Source organism: Chlamydotis macqueenii, chromosome 5 (genome assembly GCF_036417535.1).
Source record: "Chlamydotis macqueenii isolate bChlMac1 chromosome 5, bChlMac1.mat, whole genome shotgun sequence".
NCBI classification, from domain to species: domain Eukaryota; kingdom Metazoa; phylum Chordata; class Aves; order Otidiformes; family Otididae; genus Chlamydotis; species Chlamydotis macqueenii.
In genome coordinates, this window is record NC_141560.1 from 17398850 (window position 1) to 17425830 (window position 26981).

At 40.0% G+C, this 26981-nt stretch overlaps 1 protein-coding gene across 5 annotated transcripts in view; it reads right to left on the reverse strand.

Annotated features, from left to right (window-relative positions):
• Nucleotides 1-26981, reverse strand: part of UNC79 (unc-79 subunit of NALCN channel complex) — a 113560-nt gene that overhangs the window by 65243 nt on the left and 21336 nt on the right. For 3 of the 5 annotated variants that reach the window (XM_086748284.1, XM_086748282.1, XM_086748283.1), the window contains exons 8-27: nucleotides 25861-25925; nucleotides 23953-24041; nucleotides 22747-22787; nucleotides 21444-21472; nucleotides 20193-20422; nucleotides 19687-19858; nucleotides 17011-17241; nucleotides 14882-15072; nucleotides 13861-13984; nucleotides 12504-12644; nucleotides 10906-11127; nucleotides 10086-10313; nucleotides 8539-8680; nucleotides 8045-8124; nucleotides 7813-7961; nucleotides 6602-6759; nucleotides 6077-6258; nucleotides 3355-3556; nucleotides 1553-1732; nucleotides 429-494 (exon numbers count right to left, since the gene is read on the reverse strand). In XM_086748284.1, coding sequence (XP_086604410.1) covers nucleotides 429-494; nucleotides 1553-1732; nucleotides 3355-3556; nucleotides 6077-6258; nucleotides 6602-6759; nucleotides 7813-7961; nucleotides 8045-8124; nucleotides 8539-8680; nucleotides 10086-10313; nucleotides 10906-11127; nucleotides 12504-12644; nucleotides 13861-13984; nucleotides 14882-15072; nucleotides 17011-17241; nucleotides 19687-19858; nucleotides 20193-20422; nucleotides 21444-21472; nucleotides 22747-22787; nucleotides 23953-24041; nucleotides 25861-25925 — 2922 coding nt within the window. The remainder of the gene's footprint in view (nucleotides 1-428; nucleotides 495-1552; nucleotides 1733-3354; nucleotides 3557-6076; nucleotides 6259-6601; nucleotides 6760-7812; nucleotides 7962-8044; nucleotides 8125-8538; nucleotides 8681-10085; nucleotides 10314-10905; nucleotides 11128-12503; nucleotides 12645-13860; nucleotides 13985-14881; nucleotides 15073-17010; nucleotides 17242-19686; nucleotides 19859-20192; nucleotides 20423-21443; nucleotides 21473-22746; nucleotides 22788-23952; nucleotides 24042-25860; nucleotides 25926-26981) is intronic. The other 2 variants (XM_086748285.1, XM_086748286.1) reach the window with 1 other exon arrangement.

A 26981-nucleotide genomic window follows, 5' to 3' on the forward strand; every position in this document is an offset into this window, starting at 1 on the left:
AAGTGTTAAATTACACTTGTAATTACAGTATCAACAATCAAAAGCATTCTGTCTGCTGTCTCTGAAACTTGAAATGCAAAGATCTGGCTGAATACAGGTGGCCCATGAGGCCAGCCTATTAAAGATTTACTTGTTCCTGTGGGTAATGAAACACAGGAGGATGAGGCACTGCCAGCACAGCTGACTGCCTGTGTCTGAATAATCTTCTTTCAATCCCAAAGTACTATGTACAACTAGGGGCAGTTTTCAGCACAGATTGAGAGCAAAACTTTAATTTACACCTTTTAGAACCATGCTGAGCCATGATTCACTATGCCTTTTAGACAACCTTCATCTTGTGTAAGTTTGTCTCATGAGTCAGCTCTCAAAGCTGGCACCAGAGCCTTCCTTCTCCTGTTCCATCAAAACATCCTTTTTGTCAAACCCACCTGGTGTTTGCTCTGGTGTTCCTCCAAGTGCTGGAGCAGACTGCTCGTGTCTGGTCAAGCTCATAGCTTAAAAAAAATAAACAAACAAAAAAAAAAAAACCAAACAAGAGCAACTCTGTTTAAAAAGGAATTACCGACACCTTATACTTCAGCATATATTCGGTGCTAGTATATTTATGTTCATTTACTCAGGTACAGCTGTCAGGCAGTGAGTGTAACCATTGGAAACATGTCATTTCTGTACCCTACAGATTTTGTGCACCCAGTTCTATAACTCTAGTTTTCTCCATAATTCATTTTTGCTCATACAAGAGTGACCACACAGAAGTCCCTATGCAGGATCAGAAATTGGTCAAGAAAGACTACCTAAAAGAGTCTCAAAATATTGTGGTGTTTGTTTTGGAGAAAATAAATTACCTTTTAACTTAACAGTTCACCAGCACCCAGATTTGAACATTTTATCAATTCCTTTTATATGGGTACGAGCAATGTGAGAGGTCCGATTTCCACATAAAGACTAATCTGTGTTTGTAAAATTCTCTGAATGAGAATGAGTAAGCTTTATTTCTGCTTGGAAAGACATCTGTACAGCGCTCCACTTGGGCCTATGGATTTCCAGCACCTAGGTCCTCCTATACAAGCTAGCAGGAAGGCTATATTGCATGGATATTGTTTTCTTAACAAAGGATTTCTGAAGATATCCAAAAGCTCATTTGATACATTAGCAGTTGTTTTGAAGATGTCTAGCATATGCTGCATACACTGATTAATTACAATTAATAAATAAATTAGTAAGAGGAATTTTTCTGCAAACATTGTTATCTATTTTAGACAAAACTACTGTGTATTAGCCTCAAATGAAAATTGAGATCTATTCACAAACTAGTCTTGCAGCACTTTGTTCTGGCATTTTAAACAAACACAGAATAGACATAGTGTTGTCTGTGTTCTTTGTCAAACTCCCTAACTTGTCATTATCTGAACAATGCCAAAATCAGTCAGAAACCTAAATTTCCTATCTCAATTGGATAAATACTAACAACTCCGACGTGTACCCAGGAACAGGATACGATCCAAAGTGAGAAGATACAGGCGTGTCACAAAAATATAAATAGATACTCAACGAATTTTGGTGGTTAAGGTTTCTGGAAGGGAGAGCGCTCTCTTTGACTCCACTGGTCCCTTCACACTGTCTCTCAGGGAACGCACACTCTTCTGACGATTACGTGCGAAACGAGCCCTCTTGATCTTCCACATTGCTGCATCACTGAGGTTGGCGACATTTGTCCGGACAGCAGTGATAGCTTTGCAAATGCAATTGACCAAGTTAGGATTCATTCCACAGCATAGTGAGGCCCTAATGCTGCCAAGTGCCAAATGCAACTGGGCCTCAGGTCCCACTCAAGTCAAGAAAACTTCATATGGGCTCAAGGGGTCCATCTGCAAGGTACTCATTTGCATGCTCTCATTCTGAAATATCTAAAACCTGAAATGGCATAACTGTGTGTGAAAAATTATGCTGTTACTTCTTTCTTTAGAGACTGGACAAAAACAAGTTCTTGAAAACAAAACCTGAATTTCAGGCTACGGCAATATGAGATGCCCTCTACTTAAAATGGCAGAAATTTCACAAGTATGGATCACGTTTAGTGGACTCATACCCAAACGTGGCCTCTTGTTTTGTCTCACTGGCCTCCTGTCCTACCTACCCCTATCATCCTGGATTTGAATAGCGCCTCCAAAAATCTGTGAGTGTGATTATGTGTTTGCAGTGGTGTTACCAGCAGTATAACTGCACGTTTTAATGGGTTCACCAATACTTTTCTATATGCATGTCTATACTGCATTCAAACCCTTTGAGTTTAATTATCTGAGCAACTAAAGCTGGTAACTCCATCCTTTGCAACACTTACATCTTTGAAAAGGCAAAGAGAAAGGTTAAAAAGAAACCTGAAAAATAACTTTTGCATATTTTAAATTTTAAATCACTCCCATATTTAAAGATACAACCCTACATTTGCAGCTAGAGGTGCTAGAATCTAGTGCTGAGGCCACAGCAGCAGTTTCCAGCTTTGGGTCAAGCTGCTCACATAAGGAGAACAAAATATGTTTGCAGGTCCGCTCATCTCCTGTATGGATGCAGCAGCACTGGGCTTCTGTAGGCACTGGCCTACATGCAAGTGTAGGAGGAGGCATCAGGTTGCTGAGGGAGCACGTGCTGTCCAAACAGCTGTCCCCACCTCCTCCAAGCAAATCAGATGGAAATAGATCTGCCTCATGGGCCACCACTTAGGTAACAAAGTTTTCAATTACTCAGCATGTTAAATGATCATGCACAAATTATTTTTTAGCCCCTCCTAGTGAATGGAAGGAGACGTGGTATCTTATCAAGAAACCAAGTATGGACAGGACAACATTTACAAACATTGTCACTGCAAGAGCAGTTAATTGAGCACCAGCTCTACCAGTTAGTGTACCTCTTGTGCTGTGCCCCATACACTTGTTTGTTTTTCAAGGGTCATACAGGTCCTAGGGCTGTCTTTGTACAGACCACTACAGAATAGGGCCAGGCATGACCTAGGCCTTTGAGAATAGCAATGTTGACAGCATAAGAACATCTACAAAAGAACAAGCACGTTAACACTGGTTGGAGCTGATCACAGAACCAGACTGCATCTCAACCAAGGCCAGCAATCACATCCTAGTGAGATTAAAACATGACACCCAAAGGTACAACAGAATATAGTCTAATCTGTATTCAGGCAGTCAAAAAATGCTTACTTTAAATTATTTTCTTTTGGCCTGAAAGATTACTTAATTTCAGATAATTTATACAGGTGAGACCTACATCTCCCTCAGACCTTGCAGGCAGCTGAAATTCCAGAAGCTGATAAAAGGTGATCAGATTGATTTCGACTCTGCTTACTTGTTGGGAAAGGGAATTCTTTGTTGCAGTCCAGATGAAGCTGTGCTTCCAGAGACAGGGTCTCAAAGCGATTCACAAAGAACTCCCAGCTCAAAGCCGGAATATCTGCTTTTAGAAAATGAAGTAGCAAAAGCTTACTAAGAATTGTGGGCCTGTCCTTGACAACTGTGTCAAACTGGAAATCAAGGCAGAGGCAGAGACCCTATAGAGGGAAAAAGAAAAAAAAAACAACACAAAACTGAGATGCTAAAACTTTATGCGTTTTTTAAAGCAAAAAGAGGTTAAAGCCCACAAATTCTGCTGTTAATTATGACAGGATAAAGGTTAGCTCCTTTTCCTACCAAGTCCTTTTAATCAGAACTAATGCTACTGATATTAATGGTAAAGTAAGGTAAGTAAGGAGGTAAACAAACACCATATTTAGAATGTAGAATTTGCTACAATTTTGAGGAATACAAAGGTACAGGCAAAGTTCTGTCCTACTACACATTTGGTATACAATATCAAAGTATTCTCTTAACACACCCCTGGCTGTGAAAATGCTTATATTTAGGCAACTGAATCAAGCCCATAATTACAAAAAAAATGATTCACCAAGCTAGAACAGAGGAAGAAAGACTATGTGGTGAAGTGTATCAGAAGCACTTTGCCTCAAAATGCTTCTGTATTTTATTCACACTAGAATCTTGGGTTTAGTGTCAAGACTTACATTTGAGAATAAAACCTACACATTAAATATGAAAGTGCAGTATAATGATAACAGTCTCAGTGAACTCAGTGAATTCAAGTTCTCTGAAAACTATTTTGAAAAGGCACTTGTTGTGGTTTTGTTTAGTGAGGGGGGGCTTAAGGTGGCAGCTTCTGTAGGAAACTGCTAGAAGTTGCTTCCCTTTGTTCAGTGGACTTGGCCAGGCCTAGGGCGGACCTGCTGCTGGCCAAGGCCGAGCCAATTGGTAGCAGAATGTTCCCTGATAATGCCTCTGCAATAACGTATTTAAGAAGGGGAAAACAAAAAAAAAAAAAAAAAAAAAAAAAGAGAAGAGAAGATGTGAAGAAGCTGAGCGGGGGCAGAGGCGCAGAGGGAGAGGCGCAGGCCTCATGGGCCTTGTAGGCCTCACCCTCTGGCCTCTTGCCAGGCGGCTGAATGGGCCCAACTCAGCCCAGCCCGGCTGCAAGAAGTGGAGAGGAGATGAGATGGATGATGTGAAGAGATTCTGAGAGGCGTCTGGCAGCCTGTTGTGAAGAACTTTTCTTGTGAGAGGAACAGCCACAGACGCCAAGCTCAGTGAAGAAGGAGGGGGAGGAGTAATGCTGCTCCTGGCCAAGATTCCCCTTGCAGCCTGTGGTGACGACCATGGTGAGGCTGGCTGTCCCCCTGCAGCCCATGAAGGCCCAAGGAGGAGCAGAGATCCACCTGCAGCCCATGAAGTGCCCCACATCGGGGGAGGTGGATGCCTGAAGGAGGCTGTGGCTGGCCAGTGGAGGGCCCGCTGGCACAGCTGTTCTGGAGACTGCACCCCGTGGAAGAGATGACCCACGCTGGAGCAGTTTCACAAAGGACTGTGGCGTATAGGTGGGACCCCACAATGGAGCAGGGGAGGAATGTGAGGAGTTCTTCCCCCAACCATGAAGCAGCGGTGTAAAACAATGCGTGATGAACTGACCGTGACCCCCATTCCCTCTTTCTCCCTGTGCCGCTCGAGAGGGGAAGGTAGTAGAGATAATGTTAAGCTTGGGAAGAGGGAGGGGTGGGGGGAGGTTATCTTGTTCTCTGTCTAATTATCCTGCTGGTTTTAGTAATAAACAAATAGTTTTCCCCAATTTGAGTCTGTTTTGCCCTTAACGGTGACTTCCCGTTCTTATCTCAAACCTCGAGCCATTTTTCTTATATTATCTCCCCCTGATCTCTCGGAGGGTGGGGAGAGTGAGAGAGAGACTGCATAGCCTGGTCCCGATCGGGGCTGAACTACGACAGCACTGTATGGAATAAAACTAGCAAGTATTAACATCTTTTTGTAGGCAGTAACACTGAACATTTTAAAAATACATATTCATTGTATTCTCCAGAGAACTACAACTGAATTGTGTACTATGAGATTCTTTTTTTAATCTTGCTTGTATACATAGGCTGTGATCCACTTTCATATTTGCTTAGTTTTAATCATGAGAGTTCTGATTGGCAGGGTCTCTCTCATGCTTAAGATTACATGCCTAAGTAAATCTTGAAAAGGTCACAACCATATTGAGTTTTGCTTGAATTTATTTTCTCACTGTCAGCTCAGCAGGGTGTCTGTCCTGGTTCTGGCTAGGACAGAGTTAATATTCACCCAAGCTGAACTACGACAGTGTCATAAGACTTAATTTTTTTTTTAACCTGAAAAATGTCAATAAATTTTAAAGTAATAAAAAACACGTACAGCTTTCTACAATAGCAACTGAAATGCAATCATAATCTTTTGCAGTTATCAAAGTTTTTATGGTTGGACTCGATCTTGAAGGTCTTTTCCAAGCTAAACGATTCTATGATTGTAAGTTGGGGCTAGGGCAGTATCATTTCCCTTGGCTATTGCCAGTGCGTATCTCAGTTACCAAGACCCATAAGGCTTGCCTAAAGAGCTACTACCAGTGACTGTGATGCTGTATGCCTGAACTGCTTTGAACTTTGGGTGAAAACCTAGATTCCTGTTTGAATGTTTTTTTTTTCCCCATATAAAAAACCTACCTGCAAAGCTGGCCTCTTTATGGTGTCAAGTAACAGCCCAGCTCTGGTAGCTACTGCTGGGTTGACATCCTCCACGGCAGTCAGGAAACAGCAGAATGCATGAGCCAAAGAGTACTTCAGTAAGTGGTTTTTCGTCACAGAGTGAATATCCAAAAATCTGCACAACACAGCCACCTTCTCCACTGCAGCAGTCATGTTCCCAGACAAAGAAAATATGCATATTAATTTAGGCAATGGCTTCTTTATGTCCTGATTAAAATATCTCTCTTAAAAATATGTACATCTGAGAAAATAACAATAAAAAATAGCTGGCAAGTGTTGTAATTTTTATTTTACTTTCATTATCCAAAACGTCTCATGTTCTCCTCTACTTTACTGCATTGTTGTGCTACTGTTTTGCACCAGACTATCTCCAAAACTCCCCAAAGCAGCAAAAAGATAATAATCTCCTCAGTTACAGCAGAGAAAGCTCTACCTCTTCAGTGAAGCAACAAAGAGTAAACAGTGTAAATTTCTCAGGTCTACCTGCTTCAAATCTCATCTTCCAATCTTTGCTGTTGAAATTGTTGTTTATGATGGTCCAGAAAATGTCAGCTCCATGGGGAAGTGAGAGTGCATGAAGAAGAAGTGGGACTGCCAGGGAAGAAAGCTGAGAGAATTCAGACTTCACAACTCCCCATAAGCTGGAAAGACCAAAAAGAGCAAGCCTGCTTACAAAAAATACTCTCTTGACATCCTTTCTCCTATAAGTCTCCAGTGTAACGCTGGTGGCAGTGCACTTTTCACAAAAATCTCTATGAGGCATCCTGGGCATTTATGGGAATACTACAGAGTTGTTGGTACAAGAACAGAGCTACTTGCAAATTTTCAACTACAGCAGTTTTTCTTGAAAATCCAGGTTCAGACACTCCTTACACTGAAATGCTCCAGACATGACAAGATTTTGCCAAGGCACAACTGCCATGGAACATAACCTATGCTATGACTTAGCCATGACCAGCTTCAGTGCATAAGCCACATGAACTGTCTTGGCACCACGAACCACGTGCATTCACAAATGACTAAGATGCTGAGTGTTCACAATTTGCTAGTATTTAGATTCAGGGCAGATTCCATAGTCTGCTAAAACTCTACAGTCTCAGGAGATGCTCAACGAAATAGACTCTGAGCAACTGTAAGCACTGATGAACACGCTGTTTTTCAGAACATCGTATGCTGCTGTTTATTCAGTGAGCTTTCTGCAAAAGTCACTTTTTCCAAAGAGAATCTTAAAATGCACAGATTTCAATCCAATTCATTCAGATACTAAATGAAAAAACTTCCTTCACCTCTTAAAAACAAGGTGCAATGCTGTTATTCTCTCAGCTTTAATGCTAAAGATCTATAAATCATGTGCCTGCCTTTACACCACCCTTTATTTTATTTTGTTGACTCAGGGAAGATACCTTAGTTTCAGACAATGCTGTTGTTCAATGAGAAACTCTCCGACTCACTGCAAAACAAGTGGTGCATGATAGAGTAGCCATGATGGACAATGCAAGATACCTTGGTGTCATTTGCAATTTCTTAATTAGACTTAATTGTACCCTTATACAGTTACTTATACAGTGTAGGAAGGTATTCCCACACTTCCCTACCACCCTTTGTTAATTTTCCATACTAAATCTGCAAATTATTTGATGCCATCAACGGAGAACCAACAAAATACAAAGACAAAATGTGCAATAGAAACCTACCTTGCAATCAGCATGTGATCTTGAATATAGGCAAGAAATTGTGGATGGTCCTTTCTTGCTATATACAGGCACTCCCCGTGGAGACACAGGATCTTCAGACAGTTCAGCATGTTAAAAAGAATATCTGGTTCTTCAAACCTTGACATTTCCTGTGTAAGTAGATGTTCTACTCTCAACACAATGACACTACTTAACCAAAAATCCAAACTAAAGAAACAAGTATCACTGTTACCTGCAGTATAGTGTATATGAGCTTCAAGGTAACTGGAAGTTGCTGATAACAGAATTTTCTTTCTGTGTCATTCTTTATTGCTGTTAAAAATGTAAGTTACATAAAACGTTGTTAACATTCTCTCATCTGTGGATTCAAAATTAAACTAAAGAATGTCAAAGTGATGAGAGACAAATTAATTCTAGCCACGGTAACCCTGCAGTCAGCAAAGTTACAACAGCACAGAATGCGGCTACATGCCAAAGTAGTATGTTTCTGCTACTTTATACGTTCAAAAAGCCAAGATTTCTTCTAACATTTTTTGAGAGTGCTATCAACAGAAATTCAGCCGTCCTATTTAATTAATATGTTGAAAGAATTAAATGCATGAGAAAAAAAAGTGACTGTGTATTGTTGCACTTGAAAGACTGCTTCAGAACCTTGTAATCAATATGAGTAGAAGCATTTCATTTAAAGTCTTACTGAAATACTCAACCTTCTCACCCTCCACCTACCAGCATTTTCTGTGGTCTCTGTGTGATTTCCTGGGTTTTCTCCATGTTTTGGTGCCGATTTGTCTTCCTCTTCTCCTTCAGTTCCTATAATAAACTCAGGTCTAGTATACAGAAGACTATCCTCGAGGTTATCTGTGGGCTCCTTTAAGAACATAATAAAGTTAAATTCATTTCTTGACATTATCTAAACACATGAGGCCAAACCCTGCTGTTTAAGTTACATTTGGTGAGACAAACTGAGATCATATGAGGCAGACACAATCTTGTTCCATGTATACTTGTGCATTCAACTCACCTGCATATCTGAAATTCTGCATCAGGAAATGCATACCGAAAAGACTATGTTTCAAACACAGATTTAAGTGATACCACTGTATATCCATACTGGAGTTCAGGTGGATCCAACCACAGGGCCATGGTTTCACCAAACTTGCCATCCTCACCTCAGAGGAATAACAGACAGAAGTGGGGTGTATTTCCTACGCTACTGTAGAGTTACAGGCTTAGAGGCAGGAGCTACCTCAATTACTTTTACACTGAAGAAAGGACCAGGCTGGAGTTACTTCTGCCTGTGTCCAGGAGCTCAGGACTACAGGTTGCCATTATGACCTTTAAGTTATATATCGCATGGTGGATTTAGAAATGGTACCAAGTCCCACCGCTCAAAACACTTCACCACTTGCTACTTTTTGGATAAGGCAAGAATCTGAACTGAAAGGGCATGAGATGATTTTTCTAGCACAAGTTACTGAATACATGCTCAGTACCTGCTATTAGCATACATATCCAAATGGAATTCTGAAACTTTTACACATCAAAAGGCATCGCTATGCCCATCACCAGAAAAAAAAAAAAAAACCAAAACCATCCTGCCACTACCATGTCACAGCAAATGAGCACTCAGAGTAAGGAGAACGACGCTGTCTTCTGAACTATCAGATGGAACAGTTATCTATAATAGACATACAGCTTAAAATGAATTCGTCACACCACAGGTAATGCTTCAATTCTCCTGCAAAGCTACAGAGGACTGTAATGATCACTAGTGACTGGAGAGCAGATATCTGTGCCCGATAAAGCTGGATACTCAACCTGAAGTACACTCTCTTTTTCAACAGTGCTCAGCATTTTCAACAACCAAGCACCAACAACGGCTTGCTCGCTTGACAACTGATGCACTCAAAATCATTAATTATTTCAAAATATCCACTCTTAGCTTTTAAAAGAAGATGAAAAGCAGTAAGTATTGACATTTCCCATTTCACTTAAGACATAGTATCATACGAGCATCCTGCCAAAGTGAAACAGCACTTTAATGTTGACGGGGAAAGAGTTCACACTGAATGAATAATCATCTTCCCTGGGCTCTTTCAATCAATTCAAATTTAGAAAATTTTTACAATTCAATGGCATTTTGCTGTAACGTCCCAAATCCTCCATGCCAAAGGTCAGTGCAGCTTTGCTTCATTGTGCACAATGTAATAAGAACAATGAAGAAGAGGAGTTTCAGCACACCAGTAACATAGGCCCTTTCTTGCTCTACTTACCACAAGTCTGATTTCTTCTTTTGGTGCAAGCTGTTCCAGCAGCTCAAAACCCAGCTGGTAACACAGAATGCTGGACTGACACAGACCACATTCAACTGCTTTTTCATCTTTCTGACAAGTGTGAGAACCACCCCAGGGTGCCTGGAACACATTGTTTATGATGGATATTATATCTTTTGAAATGCTGTTCTCTAAGCCCAAAGTGACACCATCATCCTGGAGTTCCATCTGAAAGAGTGAAAAGAGTGAAGAATTATTATTTAGTTAAAAGCCAGAACACTAACTATTCTACCTATTCCTACATTTCTGCCAGTGTTATATTACAGTACTGGGAAGAGTTTGAGATGAACTGGAACTCACAGTTTTAAGTTCCCACCGATGTTGAGGCCCAAGCTCAAACAGCTAGAGTAAATAGACAATTTCAAGCACAAGATCCATGAATTTTACCTGGAGACAGTTATTCAAAACACTTGGCCTTGGATTCACAATGTACAAATTTAGCTATCCAAAAATTATGCATCTAATCTAACCCTATCAACAAGCCTCTGCTTCTAGTCTATAGAAATAAACACATTTCCAAGAAGAATTTCCTTTCACTCATATCAGCTATCTAACATAAATGTGGAGGTATCCAACTTCTCTTCATTGACCATTAACCTCTAACTCTTACATGAGTAAAGGCAGATGACAGCTGTAGAGGAATTTAAATGCTTTATACTTCATGTCAGTCCCTCAGCAGAAAGGGACTCAACACAGGATTAAAGGAGAGGCACAGAACTTCAGTGTCCCCTCAATGTGGGTGTTTTTCTTCCACAAGTACCTGCTTCAAGATGAGATCAAACATCAGAATGAAGCAATTAAGATTCATTTCATCATCTTCACAGTCAAAATCAATTGTCTTTCCACTGGAGTGTCCAAAGTTCTTGAAAGGGCTGTGGAAAGGACTACGTATTGGACTCCGAAATGGGCTCTGGAAGGGGCTTGGGAAAGGACTCAGCATGTTGTGCTGAACTCTCCGCCCAGGGTCAGAAGCAACGCTCACCTGGAGACAACAAAACAATGTGTCCAAATGACTGTTACACATTTAAGCTATCTCCTATATAAAAGTGCAGAGAATGGCAAGAACTTTGACAGTCATACTATTCCTTTCTGCAGTTTTTTTTTTCCAAAATCTACACATGTCCCATACTACTAGTAAATGATAAAATATGATAGAAGTATAGGAATCACCCTCTGCACAGTTGTATACATTCTCTTAAACTCAGTGGCTGACATCCATTATCTTATTCCTATTAAGGAGAAATTTTAACATCATAAATCAGACAGAAAGTCGGTGCAGGCAGTAAAGTGGCCATCAGATTACAATGATCTGCTCCACTACCCAGAGACACAAACTTCAATAGTAGGAGGTTAATAAAGGAGGCTGTCTCCTTTATTAGAACAGTGTAACTAAGGCTATAGGAGGGATACAGGTAGCTGGAAACAAACTAGACACAACAGTAACAGGATGTGCATGTCTGCACTGATTTACGTCCACACCACAGCAGGCAACCTAAGGAACCCTGAGAACCTCTTAAGTGTTGCAGGGAGATACATAGTTAGATTACACAAGGTCTACTTTTAGGTCAACTATGGTCTGAATGACCAGACAGTAAGTTTGAGCACTTTTTCTGCTTAGTTTAGAAGTGGTCATGGGCTAGCTGTGGGAGTGCTCTCTGCTGATCTAGGTCAGAAGATAGGCAGACCACCTCTAAGGAATCATCAGCTGCCAAGATGCTTAAATCTAAAGATCTGACCTTTCAATCACTCTTGTTCCTACTGTCATTGAAGCACTTCATCCATGACTACTGGGAAATCAGTCACATCTGTCCAACCTTGTGCAGTGCCTATAGATTTGTGCATATTTTCTTCCAGACCATAAACCTTTGACAGACAACTTCAGATTACTTTTTGCATCTCTTGGATGAGGAAAAAAATGCAGGGAAACAGAAGTAACATCTGTTCTGTCACCCTCACAAAACATTCCCAGGCCCACCAAATTTGTACTAGAATATAAAAGCTCATTCTGAGTGACCAGCTGTTGATAATAATTTGTTGTTTATGGTATTAACAGAAGGTGCAGAGAATGAAAATAGTTGGAAAAGACAGAACAAACACCCAAATGTATCCCAAACCAACCAGTTCACTAAGGAAAAACTGCAGTTTTTCTGCAGTTCCTATCTGCATTAACTTTACACTGACTATGTGATAGAGTGGTATCAACTGAAGACGTCATGCCAGTTTTCTTCCATTCTCAAGATTTATAGTGTTTCCAATCAAATGGTGCCATATTGAAAGATGACTTCTTAATTCTTCACATGCATTCTATCAGGAAAAGTGGTTTAAGTAAAAAAAACAAGCAGAATAAGTAACAGTTACCCTCCGAGCTGCAAGATTTCCTGCCAGTTCACTGACTCTTGATTTTCTTTGATTTGCTAACTCTTTTACAGAATTAACTCCATCAGAAAACATGCTGATTAGTAACTGAAGGGGAACAACAATGTCTAGTTCAGATAACACCTGAGGAAAGACAATTAAAAAAAAACGCATGAGTTTCAAGTTTGATCCAAAATGCCAGCTATTTTATAAGCACCTTTATCACATGATCCTCAGTTCAGCAAGTTCCACGCATTTAATTTTGGAATTCAATGAGGTGAGCTGCAAGCTTAGACTTCTGTTAGAATCAGTGCAAAAAAGAACTGTCAAAAAAAAGAGTGCATCTTGAGATCAGTTTTATGCACAAACACATGGGGATGTTAGATCGTTCCACAAAAATATTTCTGTAAACCAAAAGTATTACCAATACTTGGATGAGTAACTATTTACTATATTTATTTTTACTTTAAACTGAATTCTTCTATTTATTCCAAGAACCCAGTCAGAACAGTTGCCTACAGGTGTCAACACAGTGACAGGATGGTTATCTGCAAATCACAGAGTGACCATTCATCATCTATTTCATCACCAACACTCAGACAAATATAAGTTCATTCATATTTGTCATTAACTGTTATCAGGTCAAGAAAAATCTAAAAAAAAAAAAAACTCACAACCAGAATCATACTTTACTTGAAAACTCTGCATACTTGAAAACTGCTACAGTCATCAGGTAAACTGGTCTTTGCAAAAGCTTAACCAGAATAACCCTCAGCAGAAAAGAAGTGACAATGAAGAACACAGGTATTACTCTGAGGTGCTGTGGAAAATTTTATACCCTTTTGAATTCACTGTCCCCAGCTGAAATGATTGTCCCTGCAGCTTTTGAGTATGAACACTGAGTGAATGCTAGCTTTGTAGGCAAATATAGCACAAAAGGGGCCAGAGCAGCAGAAAAGTTGACGGCTACAGAGCTAATCTAATCCAGTTCTGCATATGCAGGAACAACTACAGCTACTTCTGGAGTCCGAAATTAATTTTGGAATCTACAGACCAAATTTTGTGGAGATCAAGAACTATTGCTGGCAAGAAGTCAGACAGCTGAATGGTCCTAAAGACACAACTGACATTCAAAGGTAAAAGGAATCTCCAGGCTTACACTATATTGCCCATGATGGGCTAGTATCATAAAGATTCCCAGGATCTGTCTAACAACCATCCCTATACTGGAGCTAAAAGAAGGGCAGCAAGGTTCCACGATCCTTGGAAAAGCAGTGCTTTTTTCCTCTTTCTTTTTTTTTCCTCTCTTTTCTGAAATCATAAGCTGCTTCAGCACAACTCATCAAGAGAGAACACTTACATGCAGCCAAAGCAACGCTTGCTCTTGCACAGAGGATGGGTACCCTGTGAATCGACAGCTAATGAAGCCAAACATCTCCTCCATGGAGAACGGGAGAGGGCAAAGTTCAATGTCAAACATTTTGCTGAAAAGTAGAACAAAAATATAGCATCACTGAGTTACCATGGCATACACTGCATGACACATAACAAAACTGGTAGAAAAGCGATCTCACTATCAGCACTGATGATGCTTCTGTAATCTTACTTGCATCCTCATCCTCCATGGGAGCTGAGTGAGGTTGCTGACACGACCTGTCCTGACTGCACAAGGTCATCCTCTGAACCTGGTGATGCATCTTAAGAATTTACATCACATCCCATATCATGCATGCTTTCATTTGATAGCAATCTTTTTCAACATCCAATGTAAAAATTGGAAAATTTCTCATCTCACCATTTCTCCACTATTCCATGTTTACACTAAAATGTTTAAACAGTACCTACAAATATAAACTTAAAGTCAGTTTCAGAGCCTCTTCAACCATTACAAGGTAATGTGAAGTTGTATTGTCAAAGGCATACACCACACATGAAATCACGACTCAATGGCTCAGACAGCCACCATTCTTATTCTGGTGTTTTCTTTGCTCAACAGGGGAAGACATTATCTACATCAATGCAAATCATCGCTTTTTCAGTGCCAGCTCTACTAACCCCCACCGTTTCTCATCAACAACTGGCCAGGAGAAAGATGCTTCTTCCATCATGCTGGAAGGAAGCCACTGAAAGTGTGCCTTGCTCACAGCAAAGAAGCATCCATGCAGTTGGCTCTTGATACAGATTCAAGGATATCAGAAGCAATAAAAGGAAACTTTCCCAAAGCTTAAATGCTTTAGTCTAAATGTAACTAAAATTTTAAAAAAATTCAGAAGCATTTACTCACTACTGTCTATTGCACATGAGCATTTTTATTTGTTGTGCTAAAACCCTCAACAATCAACATAGTAGGAATCATTCTGTCATTGCATATGTCTACCTACCTCAACACTTCCCGGAACTCTTTCAGCTGATTATCAGGCACTTCCGTCCTTACAGCTTCCAACCACTCTGGCATGATACACTCCCACACCGGCTGGTTTATCACATTGTACGGAATCAAGCAAAGGATTCGATTCAGCCCTTCTTTTAATTGGGTCACAGCACTACACGATTTGTCCCAGTATCCACCAACCTGTGGGTATTTCCAGGAATCATACTGATGAATAACACTTCTAGTCCCTGTAACGTGCCCAGCACCATAAATATGCTCAGTGTGTTGCAGCCAAGAAATTGTGGAGGGTGATCATGAGCACCCTTCCAGCCTGAGTTTAGAATTCAGCCACGGGGATTGCATTTTTTCTCTCTCTCTCATTTCACCCACAGTACACAAAAGCACTGTCCAAGATTCAGATAAGTTTGCTCACTTCCAGGACACGACACAGAGTAACCTCTCATCGTTTACAGTTCTCAACAAGGGACAGATTTGTTTGGTCAAACTTGCACTGTCAATTATTTGCTCTGGGCAACTTGTTACACTGCTGGCTCTTTATTTTGAAAATCTTGGTCTGTATCAGGTGTTCTTTTGTGGTTGTTTGTTTTGGGTTTTTTTGACGGAAGATTCTAAGTGATGGAAGCCAAAACCCACACTTCTAAGCAAATAAGTAACTGGCCTAGGGAGATTAATTATTCTAACCGGCCTCGGCTCACATCTGCTGTTCTTGACTAATGGCTCTAGAGATGCCTGTTGTTTTGGCAGCAAGGACCACTAATCTCAGCCAACAAACTGTTTTTTCTCCATTCATCACAGCTAATTTCATGGCTGTTTGTCTTCATGTTCAAGCGAACCCTTGCAAATCTGGCAAGTTGTCAGTCTAGTCTTAAGTATTGCAGCGAGAGTAATAAAACTCAAATAAAAGGGGCTGGATCCAATACAAGAAAAAGATCCATAACAGATTATAGCATGAGGTTCGGTCCTTCTTTTCCCTTTAGCCTCAAAGTCTTGATCTCTTTTCTTCTAGCATTCAATGCATTCATCCACATCTCAAATTCCCTCAGGTGCCCTCCAATCCTCCCACAGCCAGGTGTATCTTCAGAGCAATGGTTGAGAGTAAGACACACATACATGCTGGTCTGCGCACATACAGCAAATCCCATATATTAGGTCATGAAACATCCATGAATGCACACTTGATCCCTGCTGATATAGTATATCATATCAAGTCCTTACGGCCCTTCCTAGTCCAGACACTTAATTTTAGAAAACAAAAAACATGTTCCCTGGACATTTTACATAAGAGGGTCAAAAAAATATAAGTCTTCTTACAAAAGCTCATGTGGTATAGTTGGCAGTGATAAATGAGGAAAAAGTCTTAAATCCCTCACAAATATAAATTCCTATTTTAATGCTGATGTTTCATGTTCTGTAGAGGAATAGTCACATGCCTGACTTCATCGCCTGTTTTCACTATCCAGGTTAAGTGTTGAGTTCTGCGTCATAATTAAATGTTAGAAAGAAAGACTCTTTCTAGAAGCAATTCCAGCAATGGTCTCACTTAAGCACCCTGAACGACCTTCCATCTAAGCCTCTTTCTCTCCATCAGCAATAAGGCAAACCACGGCAGACTAGTCTCTTAACTGAGTCATTTAAATTAGGTATCTGAAGCTACATGGCATCAGTATGCCTAGAGTTCCTCTCAGTTACAACTGTATGATTTCATTAACCTTCATTCATAGCTGCAGAGATGAAGTATGCAAAGAACAGAGAAACATTAGTAAAGCAGACTACTAAAGGACCGGCTTACATTTGGGAGCAGACAAATGATACCTTTTAAAAAAGACAAGCTCGGATGCTTCAGCAGCATAATGGAAATGTGCAGCTATCAAAAATGTACAGTATCTTTCAATACCTACAATATCCTTCCAATTTGTCTTCACATTACTGTAAATAATCCTCGCCCTCTAACATAGTAAAACTGAAAATGCTATGAAGAGGAAAAATTCCAGATCTCCATTGCTCCCTCAAGCAGTGAGATTTCTTTTGTCATCACAGAGCTGGGGGAGAAATTGTCTTCATATGTAGGATACTAATCTCTGTGGTAAATAAAGGAGCCTTCAGATAAACTATTCTTACCCTGGCAAACTCCATTGGTTTAGGAAGGAGACACATAACCATGACATCAAACCGGACATCACAAACTGTCTTCAACCACTTGGTAACAAACTGGGGTTTGAGCTTTTCAACCAGGCTACCAACTTCATCATCCATCATGTAAGCTGTAGAGTGAAACCACTGGAATACCATGCTAACCAGCCTTGCTAAACTCTCTGTGGGTGTATTTTCACTGGGAGTGCAAAGGCTCACCTGGAAGACAGAAACATAAACCAAGTTTCATTTCTAGGCTTAAAGGTTGCAAATTCTTTGTCTACTATACTTAGCATATTCCCAGAGATACGAGGATGCAGGTTACATAGATGATAAATGAGCTCATCAGTTTTAAGTAGAGTTTGGCACAGGACAATTGACAAAACATTTTCAAACCAGAAAATAGTAATAAGAGAGGGGAAAAAAAACCCAACCCAAACAATGAATTTTTTGTTTCTTATTTTGCACACTGAAAATATCAATAGAGAAAGGTTTGACAAAGTGAAACATTCTGGTTTGAACTTCAAGATGACTTCTCATTTCAAAAGGTAATGTAATGCCCATTAAAACACATTATACACACACACACACACACATATATATATAAAATGTAGAAGATAAAAAGACAAACCAAATGAAGAGTTTCAAAAAGTCTGAAAGAAGATGTCTACTTAACATAATAAGTTACCTTTGGTTTGCAAAAAGATTCTAATTCTGATCTTTTGTCCTTAGTTGGAGTGAGAATATGAGTTTTAGGTCCTCAAAAATTATCATATAATAATGAATAATTAGTATTATTATCTCCTTCTCCAAATTCTCTCTTTCTAAAATGATGTCTGCACTGTAAAACTGTCCCAAATTTGAGACCAAGTCTGTACCCCACTTCATAGACTGGGCATGCTGCTAAACCCTTATCACCTGCTATTTGAGCTCTTGGTATCTTCTGGGGACAGGAGATGATGTTTCAAGTCAAGCTGCTGCACTGAATCCAAAGAATGGAAAATAACAGACAACAGGAGATCTAGGAAGCTCCTTTAACCACGTATCAGCTATTTGTTGCCGCTTCCTAGTGAAAACTGTATTCTCAGCACTTGGCAATCTGAAACCAGTGTCTGCTGCCTTGTAGCAAGTGAACAAAGGAGAAACACTCATGTCATTTCTGGGGAAACGGTTGAGACCAATGCTTCCCAGAGAGGACCAGAATCAATCTTACAAGTGCTTTTCCTTCATGTTTTTCCTTGGAATGAGGCACTTAAAAACATCCTTGCCAATTCAAAGTAGTCTTCACTGTTCTACTTCATTGCAGGCTGAAATCAAGGTGTTTGCCTCCCAGTGCCTGTCTCAGTTGAGCGTTAACTCAAAGGCAGTATCTGCTGGCAGGCTTCTTAACAAGAACTTTTGAGCTCTGACCATTTTCTAGATGAATGGTATTCATTTTACAAAAGAAAACAGCAACCCACTATTTCTCACAATCTGTTCTGCCGTGTCTGCCCATACTCATTACAGAGAGATCAAGAGATTTTGTAAGAACAGAACGAAGTCAGTGAGCTCCCCCTCCCTACCAGAAAAGACAGACTTGCAATGTCAAGGATGAGGTATGTACAGTGCAACAAAACCTGTTCTGTTCTCACTTCAATTCTACTTCTGGAAAAGTAGGCCTTCAGTCTTTACAAAACATCATCTCAAACAGAATACATGAATAACGTACAATAAAAAAAAAAAATTAAAAATAAAAGGCTTCAAGTCTAAAACAACATCAAACAACAACACCCACAAGATATCAGCAGAATACAGAGTTTACTCCTGTAGTCACTTGAAATAGCAGAGCAGTTTTGTTGGCATTATAGGATTCTAGACCTGGCACCCTGCTGTCCCTATCTCTGTTTACATGCTGGATAAGGGGTCCTACAATTCCCCACTTATCACTGGGTGACAGAGGAGCAGAAAGCCTGAGAGCTCAAGGTGAATTGGAAAGAGTCTGAGGTGAACTCTCCTTAAGGAGATGCAGAATCCAATTTCTGAGGATCTATCAGGCTCCAGCCTGGCCTGCCCATGAACTAGCTAGCACCAGCCCTGCTATTTTGGAACAATCTCTGCTAGCTACTGTGAGGGATAGAACCAGCAGGGCTTCGCTCTGTCAGCCCACACTAGATTAATTAGCTGGAGTACAATGACTGGGACTGATCCAGCTAGACCAATTTGAAGGCAGGAAGCAAAAGCAGCCCACTAAGACTCTTCCAGCCTCTTCAGAGGTAAGAGAGAAAGCTAAGGGTCCAAAGAGTGATGTTGAAAGATGGAAGGTGAAAGACACATCTTTACAGGATTGCCTTTTAAGGTTAAAATAATGTCACTCAGCAGAGGGCACTTGCGAGCAGAAGATGGTGGTACATAGAAAGTCAATACAAAAACTGAAAGGGGTGAATAATTCTGTTACACACTCTGTACAACGGGACTCAGAAAGGAGTGAGCAAGCAGCTCTATCCAAACTAGTTCTGAAATCTCCAAGTATGACAGCTTCACAGAACTCCTCCCTTTTGCCTACAAATCAGAAAAGGTATCCAACTAAATCCAAGAAATGGGAAAAAAAAGATATTAAATTGAGGCTTCAGAAAGATAAGGAGAAGGAAACGAGAAGAGTGAGAGCAGAGAGCAAGAACTTCTTACCAAGAACCAGATTCCAAACTGGCTCAAGAGGCGTTGGTCATGCTTGTCATCATCTTTATTATCAAAGTCTGTGTTGTCCAGGGAGTGATGGGAAGAAGAGAGGCCCATCTGTCTCCTGCGGTTGAGTTCATACTCCCTCTGCTCAGCATGAAACTCTGCTTCCTTCAGCAAGCTATAAAACAAGCCTGCGGTCAGTGAATGCAGCTTTCCTGCACTGGATACAAATATCTGATCAAGAATAACTAAAGGTTAAGGGACCTGATGTCATCTCTTTCCTTAGACCAGTAATAAAATAACATCAAATTCTAAGATTCAAGGCTGACTTCGTCCACGAGAAAAACATTCACAGCTTATCAGTATTCTGCTAGCACAGCAGGAGTTCAGTGCATGTGCTCTGAACTTATCCCGGTGAAACTAAAATCAACTTTCACAAGATTTGCAGGTAATATTTACATGAAAGCCTGATCCTGCTTTACATATTGATGCTTGATAAGCTGCCATATTACCTGATCACAGCTTCCACAGTACACACAAGTTCCTCTGCCCCACACTCCCGGGTATTGATAGGGGGTGGTGAGGTCTGATAAAGATGGGTTTCTGCGGCTGCCCCAACTTCACTGCTGTGATGATTCGAATGGCATCTTTTGCAATAGCGGACTGGCCTGTTGCCATGGCGGCCACAGCAGCCTGCTGAGAAGCAGGTGACAACAGCTCTTCTGACATGCGAACTACAGTTCTGAAAAACAGAAAAGATTTCGTTAGGTCACAAGTATCAGGAAGTGGAACTGAAAACAGGGATGAAAGTCAGCACTGGGGAACTGGCTCATGTGTTGGTCATTTCCAAAATCACTATCTGTAAGTGTGTTTGTGGACACTCCTGATGCCAAGTGCCACTGAACTTCCAGAAAGATGAGCTTAGGCCTAAATGCTGGGCCTGGACTTAAATGTCATGGTCACTCTTTCAGAGTAGGCCAAACCAACATTTAATTCATCAATCTCAACTTTAACCTTTAAAATTTACAGTTGCTCTCTTAATCCCTGCTTATACTTCAGAATGTCTTTTTAAGCTACTGGCAGATCCTTAGGGGAGTAGTCAATGGTGTCACATCAGTTTATGCTATGTAAGGATCTGCCTTATCATATGTGACTGTCCAAGCCTTCAAAATATGCACTACTTTTATTTTTGCCACCTGGTAATCTGGCCCAATATAAAAGCTTTCTTTACCACATAAGATCTAGAATACATTATACACCGTATTCTTCATTATTTAAATGTTATTAAAACACAGTGGTTGGTATGTATTGCAAGTAGATTATTTTTGTCAGCTATCTTTTTAGAGCCAAGCACTGAAGACTTTCAGCCCATGTTACACAGTTTACAGTAGGATTTTTGTCCAATTTAGGATTAATCTAAGACTTCAAGGAGATGAGAAGATACAAAACACTTAGATTTAAAATTAATCTTTTGCTCTACCCTCTTCACAAGCCGACTTCTAGAACAAAAACTGAGCTCGACTGCATAATTGAACTGCTTTACTAATTTCCACTTCAATAAAAACCTACAACTCAAATCAAACATCAGCAGTTTTAACAAAAAGAAACCTTGTTGACGAATCATTGCCACCCACCAACAAATGCATTCATGGATAAATTGTGAAAATTTGGAATGGTACAAAAAAGAACACACCACGTAGTAATGGAATGACACTACACACAACATGAAATCATGCCCCATCACACAAATGACTGAATCTTACCTTCTTCTGACATATAGCAGAAATTTCAGCTGTAAGGGGAAGGCATACAAAACATCAACACAGAATGACGATCCCTCTGTTTTACTACGGCAGCCACGGGAAAATGGACTCACTGCCAGTAAGCCTCTGAGGCTAAACTTGTGTTTCCAGATATTATCGAAAACTCTAAGCCTATTGGACTGCATGAGGTAGGACACTGTGTACTTAGCCCTACTGGCTATTTCTACACTGAAATGAAAGAACAGCCTTGGTGCATTAAGTGTGCTGGGCTCTGCACCCCATTCTCCTTCTGCCTATACTTCTGCCTCACAGACAGGCTTGCAATAGTACACTGGTAGGCATGCTACTGTGGCACGCTGTGGGAGACATGGCTGATGCGCCTATACCACCTCTGAAAGCTCGCAGGATCAAAGATCAGTGAATATGGCTGAACTACGTAGAAGCAGCCACTATGTTTGTGGCCTGTAACTCCATAGCAAAATGTCTGCAGAGTCAACCTGTAAGCAGCAGCTATCCAGTCTGTTGCCCTGGCAACATCTGATTCAGTAAATATAGGTGGCTGAGTAAAAACAAGTACTTCCCTTAAGTAAATAAAACATTTTTAATCTGGATTAGATTTCAACTAGAAGGAGACAGCAAAAAAAAATCTCCACTGTCTAAGAATTTTCAGTTTGCAGAACACAGAGAGAGGGCATGTCTTTGTTTTGTCCTTGAAAGGGTTATTTTAGGGAATATGTGACTGTCCTTGTAAATTCAGGAAAATCTGGGTTCAGCAAGCTTTGTCTGCATTCTGGTGGATAACAGAATATCAGGCTCTCTCACTGGCCAAAGGACAATGATTGGATCAATGACTGGATCATTGAAAAATATTTTATGTCCTTTTCTGCTACCCTTTACAGCCGTCTGTTCATAGAACAGATTTTCACAAGCTTTAAGAGCTTTTGAATCAGACCCAGGTTACTGGAAGAACTAACCCCTTTTTTTGGACACTGGTTAGGGACACAAATACTTTTTAAAAACTTGGCCCCAACTCTGGATCCTTCAAGAGATTTGAAAATCTCTTCAATTATCTCTGTTTCCTCACATATAAAGAGTTGCACACTATTTCAGGTAGAGGATAAGTTAATTTCTCATAGTACTTTAAAGACATTAAGCAGTATTAAATACAAGCTACTTTAAAATTCTAAAAAATTCCCTTAGAATAGAACACATCATGTCAAGTAATGCAGTATGCAGAAATATCAGTAAGCATAGGGTTGTACAACTATGAGTAGCTTGTACCTACCCTTAAAATACCTCTTACCTTGTGGAAGAAGAACATCAATCAACCATTCACTGTGATCCCTATAAAAATTGTATATCTAATTAGTTTTCCATTCTTTATTTATAGATGCATTTATTTTTGCACAGAGGAAATCTATCTAAATTAATGTGGTAGGACTGACATTATTCTGAAGCTGTTTTTTTACAAATGTAGTTTTACAAATTGCAGGCTGCTTTACATCACCTCTCTTTGTTGTGCGTGTCTTATTGCAAATTACCACTTTGCTGATGTTGGTCCACCATGTTCATGGCTTTTAAAAAATTACTCTTAAGGCATAAATTTATCAAATTACTAGTGTGTGCTCTGCAAGTCTGAGGGCTAAGAAATGGTAATGAAGAATAACTGATGAACACAGGGGAAAAAAAAATAAAAGTACCAGTATCATTTTCTGTGAGGCTCCTTAGAAGCTATGCTTCTACCAAGTCCAATTACTTTTTCCTGCAGCTTTAAATCAATGATGACTTTAAAACCTAAGGTGAGATGTAATTGCTTTTCCTACAGCTGGTGTGATACAAAGATTTCTTAAACTGGGGACAAAAAAAACCCCATGTGGCTTCTGTAACCTTGTCCATTTGAACTAATGACTTGAACTCCCGTAAGTATTAGGAGATCTTGTAAAGTAATGCAAACCAAATTAGCAATGCTTAAAAAATAAATTAAGAAAATAAAAGAATAAGTGAGGTTAGTTCATCTCAGCCTATACTCCTTCCTGGTACTGGACAAGCCTGTACCAATTTCAATTCTTTACCCTGCTGCTTCACAATATACCCAAGAGAATAATCTGAAATACATGTTAGAGAAAAGTAATGAAGTCTCTGTAAAAGAACTTTCAGGGTAATGTCCTGCTTTTAACAACTAAAGGATGAAGAGGAAAAATGTTTCCTAAGCAAAAGCTTATACATTAACGAGGTTCCCCTATCATAGTCAATGCATCCCACAGTATTGATTCATTCAGAGATCTTCACTTCAAAACTCACTACTGCTCAAGCTAGATGCAAATACTGATCATGTGGCACAAATTTCTGTAATCCTTATTCATACTGAGTGTCAGTGTGCTCCATGTATTTCAACAGGATTATCTATATAAATTATACACTAATCATATTGAAATAAAGCATAACTCCAGAGTTCTGAACTCTGGAGTCTGACTACATCTGATCATTTTCCAGCTCTTAGTTTACCTACCCTGCAATTCTCTGGCTGCATTCTTCACAAAGATATAGAGGAGGTGGCTTATCACCCAAAGCCACAGACAAGGATGGGTCAATGCACATCTGAAACACAGAGAAGGAAAAGAATCAGCACATCTGTTCATTGAAGTTAATACTAGGATATGCAATATAACACAGTTTCGGTATGTGCTGAGAGCATTCAGTATTCTGAAAGACGGTACTCAGCATCTGGCAATACAGGATCTCAAAGTATTTCTAATAAAGAGAAGGATGTAACTGAAAATAAAAACCTATGGAAAGAGAATAGGACATATTTCAGTATCAGTATTATTACTTTCTGAAAGACAAGCATATTTTGTGTTACAAACTTACCCTGCATAGTAACGGCAGACTGACTTTTTATGTTTTTCCAAACAGACAGTCACTCAGAGGATCCATTGCTTAGGACAAGGTAATGTAAAAGTCTAAGTTTTTCTCTCTCAAGAACACCTCTTCCAGCAAAATCTAATTTTCAGTCATCATAGTTATTAACTATACAGCACAATTCCAGTGACAGAACAAAGACTATGGACCCACAGTTCCTTGGCAGCATAGGTCCAAACCTTGTCTTGCCTTTGCTTTTATCCTTCCACATTAGCCAGTTACAGAAAACAGTTACAGTTAATAGCCAGTTGCATACACATTTGTTTAAGTGGTTTGTACTATTTAAGGAAAAGCTGAACAGTAGTATGCATACACAATATCTTAATCACTTAAATCAAAATGTTTCTTACTCCATTCAAGTGCAACATCTTATTTATAAAGACAAATGCCTCTTTGAATGTTTCTCATCTTTGCTAACCAAATTTACATCCATCTATCCAAGAGACAACAGGCTGCATTCTTCTGAGTGACAACTGATCAAGACTGGTTCTGTCAAAGTTAAGCTAAGTTGAATATTTTTGGACGATCTCTATTTCATCTGCAAACCCTGTATCCATAAATTGCATTGCTATTTTGCTTTACTCAGGGATTACTCTGAATCTAGTGATCACTACAACATAAAGCAACACCTTCCAGCTTTTTTTCCTATGAAAAGGGATCACTGAGAATGACTGGAGTGGGCAGGAAAGTGGTCCCTCACAGGACTTGTGAGACCGGTGTCACCATTATGCCCTATCAGTATCATAGCCTGTGGAAAAGGCTTTCTGAAGAACTTTTTGACAAATGTAATTATGTTAGTATATGAATCGATGCCAGGAAAATTGCTTGTATCTACATATTTAACTAGATACCAATCTAATTAATTAGTACACCTAACTGTGGTATGCTCTGGACTTGGGATGTTGTTCTTGCTTCTGCCATCAAACTGCACTACAATCCCGGTCAAGCAATTTCACTTTTTGTTACCCTGCATGTAAACAGGAAAGACAGCATTTACCTCCCTCAAAGATGTACGCAGAAGAGTTAAGCAAAGCTTTGCTACTATTTCCTTTAGGACACATTCCAAGCAAAGGATCACAATCAGAGTAGGTGCACTATATGACCTCAATCAAGATACTAAGGTAAACATGTACCTATGTAATTGACATAATGTTTCCTGTACATAGTAATATTTATGCACATATTTACAGACATACATGTGTTCAGGAAAATATTTACATGGATTAGCTAGGAGTCAGCTTAGACTGTGCTCTGCAACCATCCTTATGTTTAATATCAAGACTTGGCCCACAGTAGTTGGAGGAAATCTCCCATATTGCTTTAGGCAGCCAAAGAACATATTCACAAAGTTCTGGCCCCCTTGGTCGCAACAGGCTTTGCTGTTCCCTTAGCTCCTGCTCTTGGTCACCTGCACGTAACCAGAGTATATGGCTGGGGTCAAAGAGCAACCTCCCATCCCCAAGATGGTTGGGTTTGAGCACTGAAGAAATAGCAGTACCTTCACAGCTGGCTTGTTAATCGCATTATGGCATTCAATGTGCTGGCAATGAATAGGGTTCCAGGCTGTAAAACCAAAACACAGCTGATTAAACAACCTAGGATATATATGCCTATTGACTTGTTTCAGATATAACTAAAAAATGAACTTAGCGAAGAAATTGAAAAAGATGCAGACATCCCCACTGCAGATCTTTCCTGATCTCACCAACACTTTTAATTAAGTAATTATCCTTCCACTCCAGGAGGAGGATGGTAGGAGTAGCTGAGTAAATTCAGTAACATTCCCAGGTAAAATGAAACCACAGCTATGATAAAGGAAAAACAGTCCAGCCACAAAAAGAGCCTTAGCTTTGTAATGACAAGAAGTAAACAACAAAGGTATGTTCAAGTGGCATCACTTGGATGCTGTATGGGACACTCTCAGCTCAAAATGCCATGCGCCCACAGATTGCATGGGATACTCATCCCATTCTGCGATACATTAACAGAAAATTTATAGATAGAAAATTATTCCAGTCTACCCAGTGCTAGTAAAAGTTCAGATGGAATATCACGCTTAGTTTACAGCACTGCTTGCATGAAGGAAGTGATGCAGAGCAGTACAAGAAAAATGATTTTTCAAAAAGTCAAGAAAATCTATCAACCCTTCAAAGGGAGGTTTTAGAGCAGACCAGACAAACATGTATCAGGAACACTGAGGATGTACTTGAGTTGGTCTAGGGGGTCTTCTAGGGTATCTTCCAATCCTCCATTTTTATTATTTAAAATGCTGCATTCTGGTCCACAAACTTTAAAAGTGAATAAAACATATACCATATGACAGAGATTATTTGAAACAGGTTGAGACAGGCAAGCAGGAAAAGCAAGTCATGAATTGCTGCTGGAGAGCCCTCACCATAGAAGCACAGTCCCATCAATATCACTGGGGAGTCTGGCGGACTTTGTACCATCTGCCTACTCAGCTCCAGCGGCATTGCTGACTTTGTCTCTCATTTTCACCCTGTAGTCTTTGAGAACTTATCCATTATACTGACTGCACCAGACATCACCTGACTTTTTTTTACAGTAGCAGCCAGATAAGGAGTCTTAGCAACAGCAGCAGGGATAGCAGCTGGCACA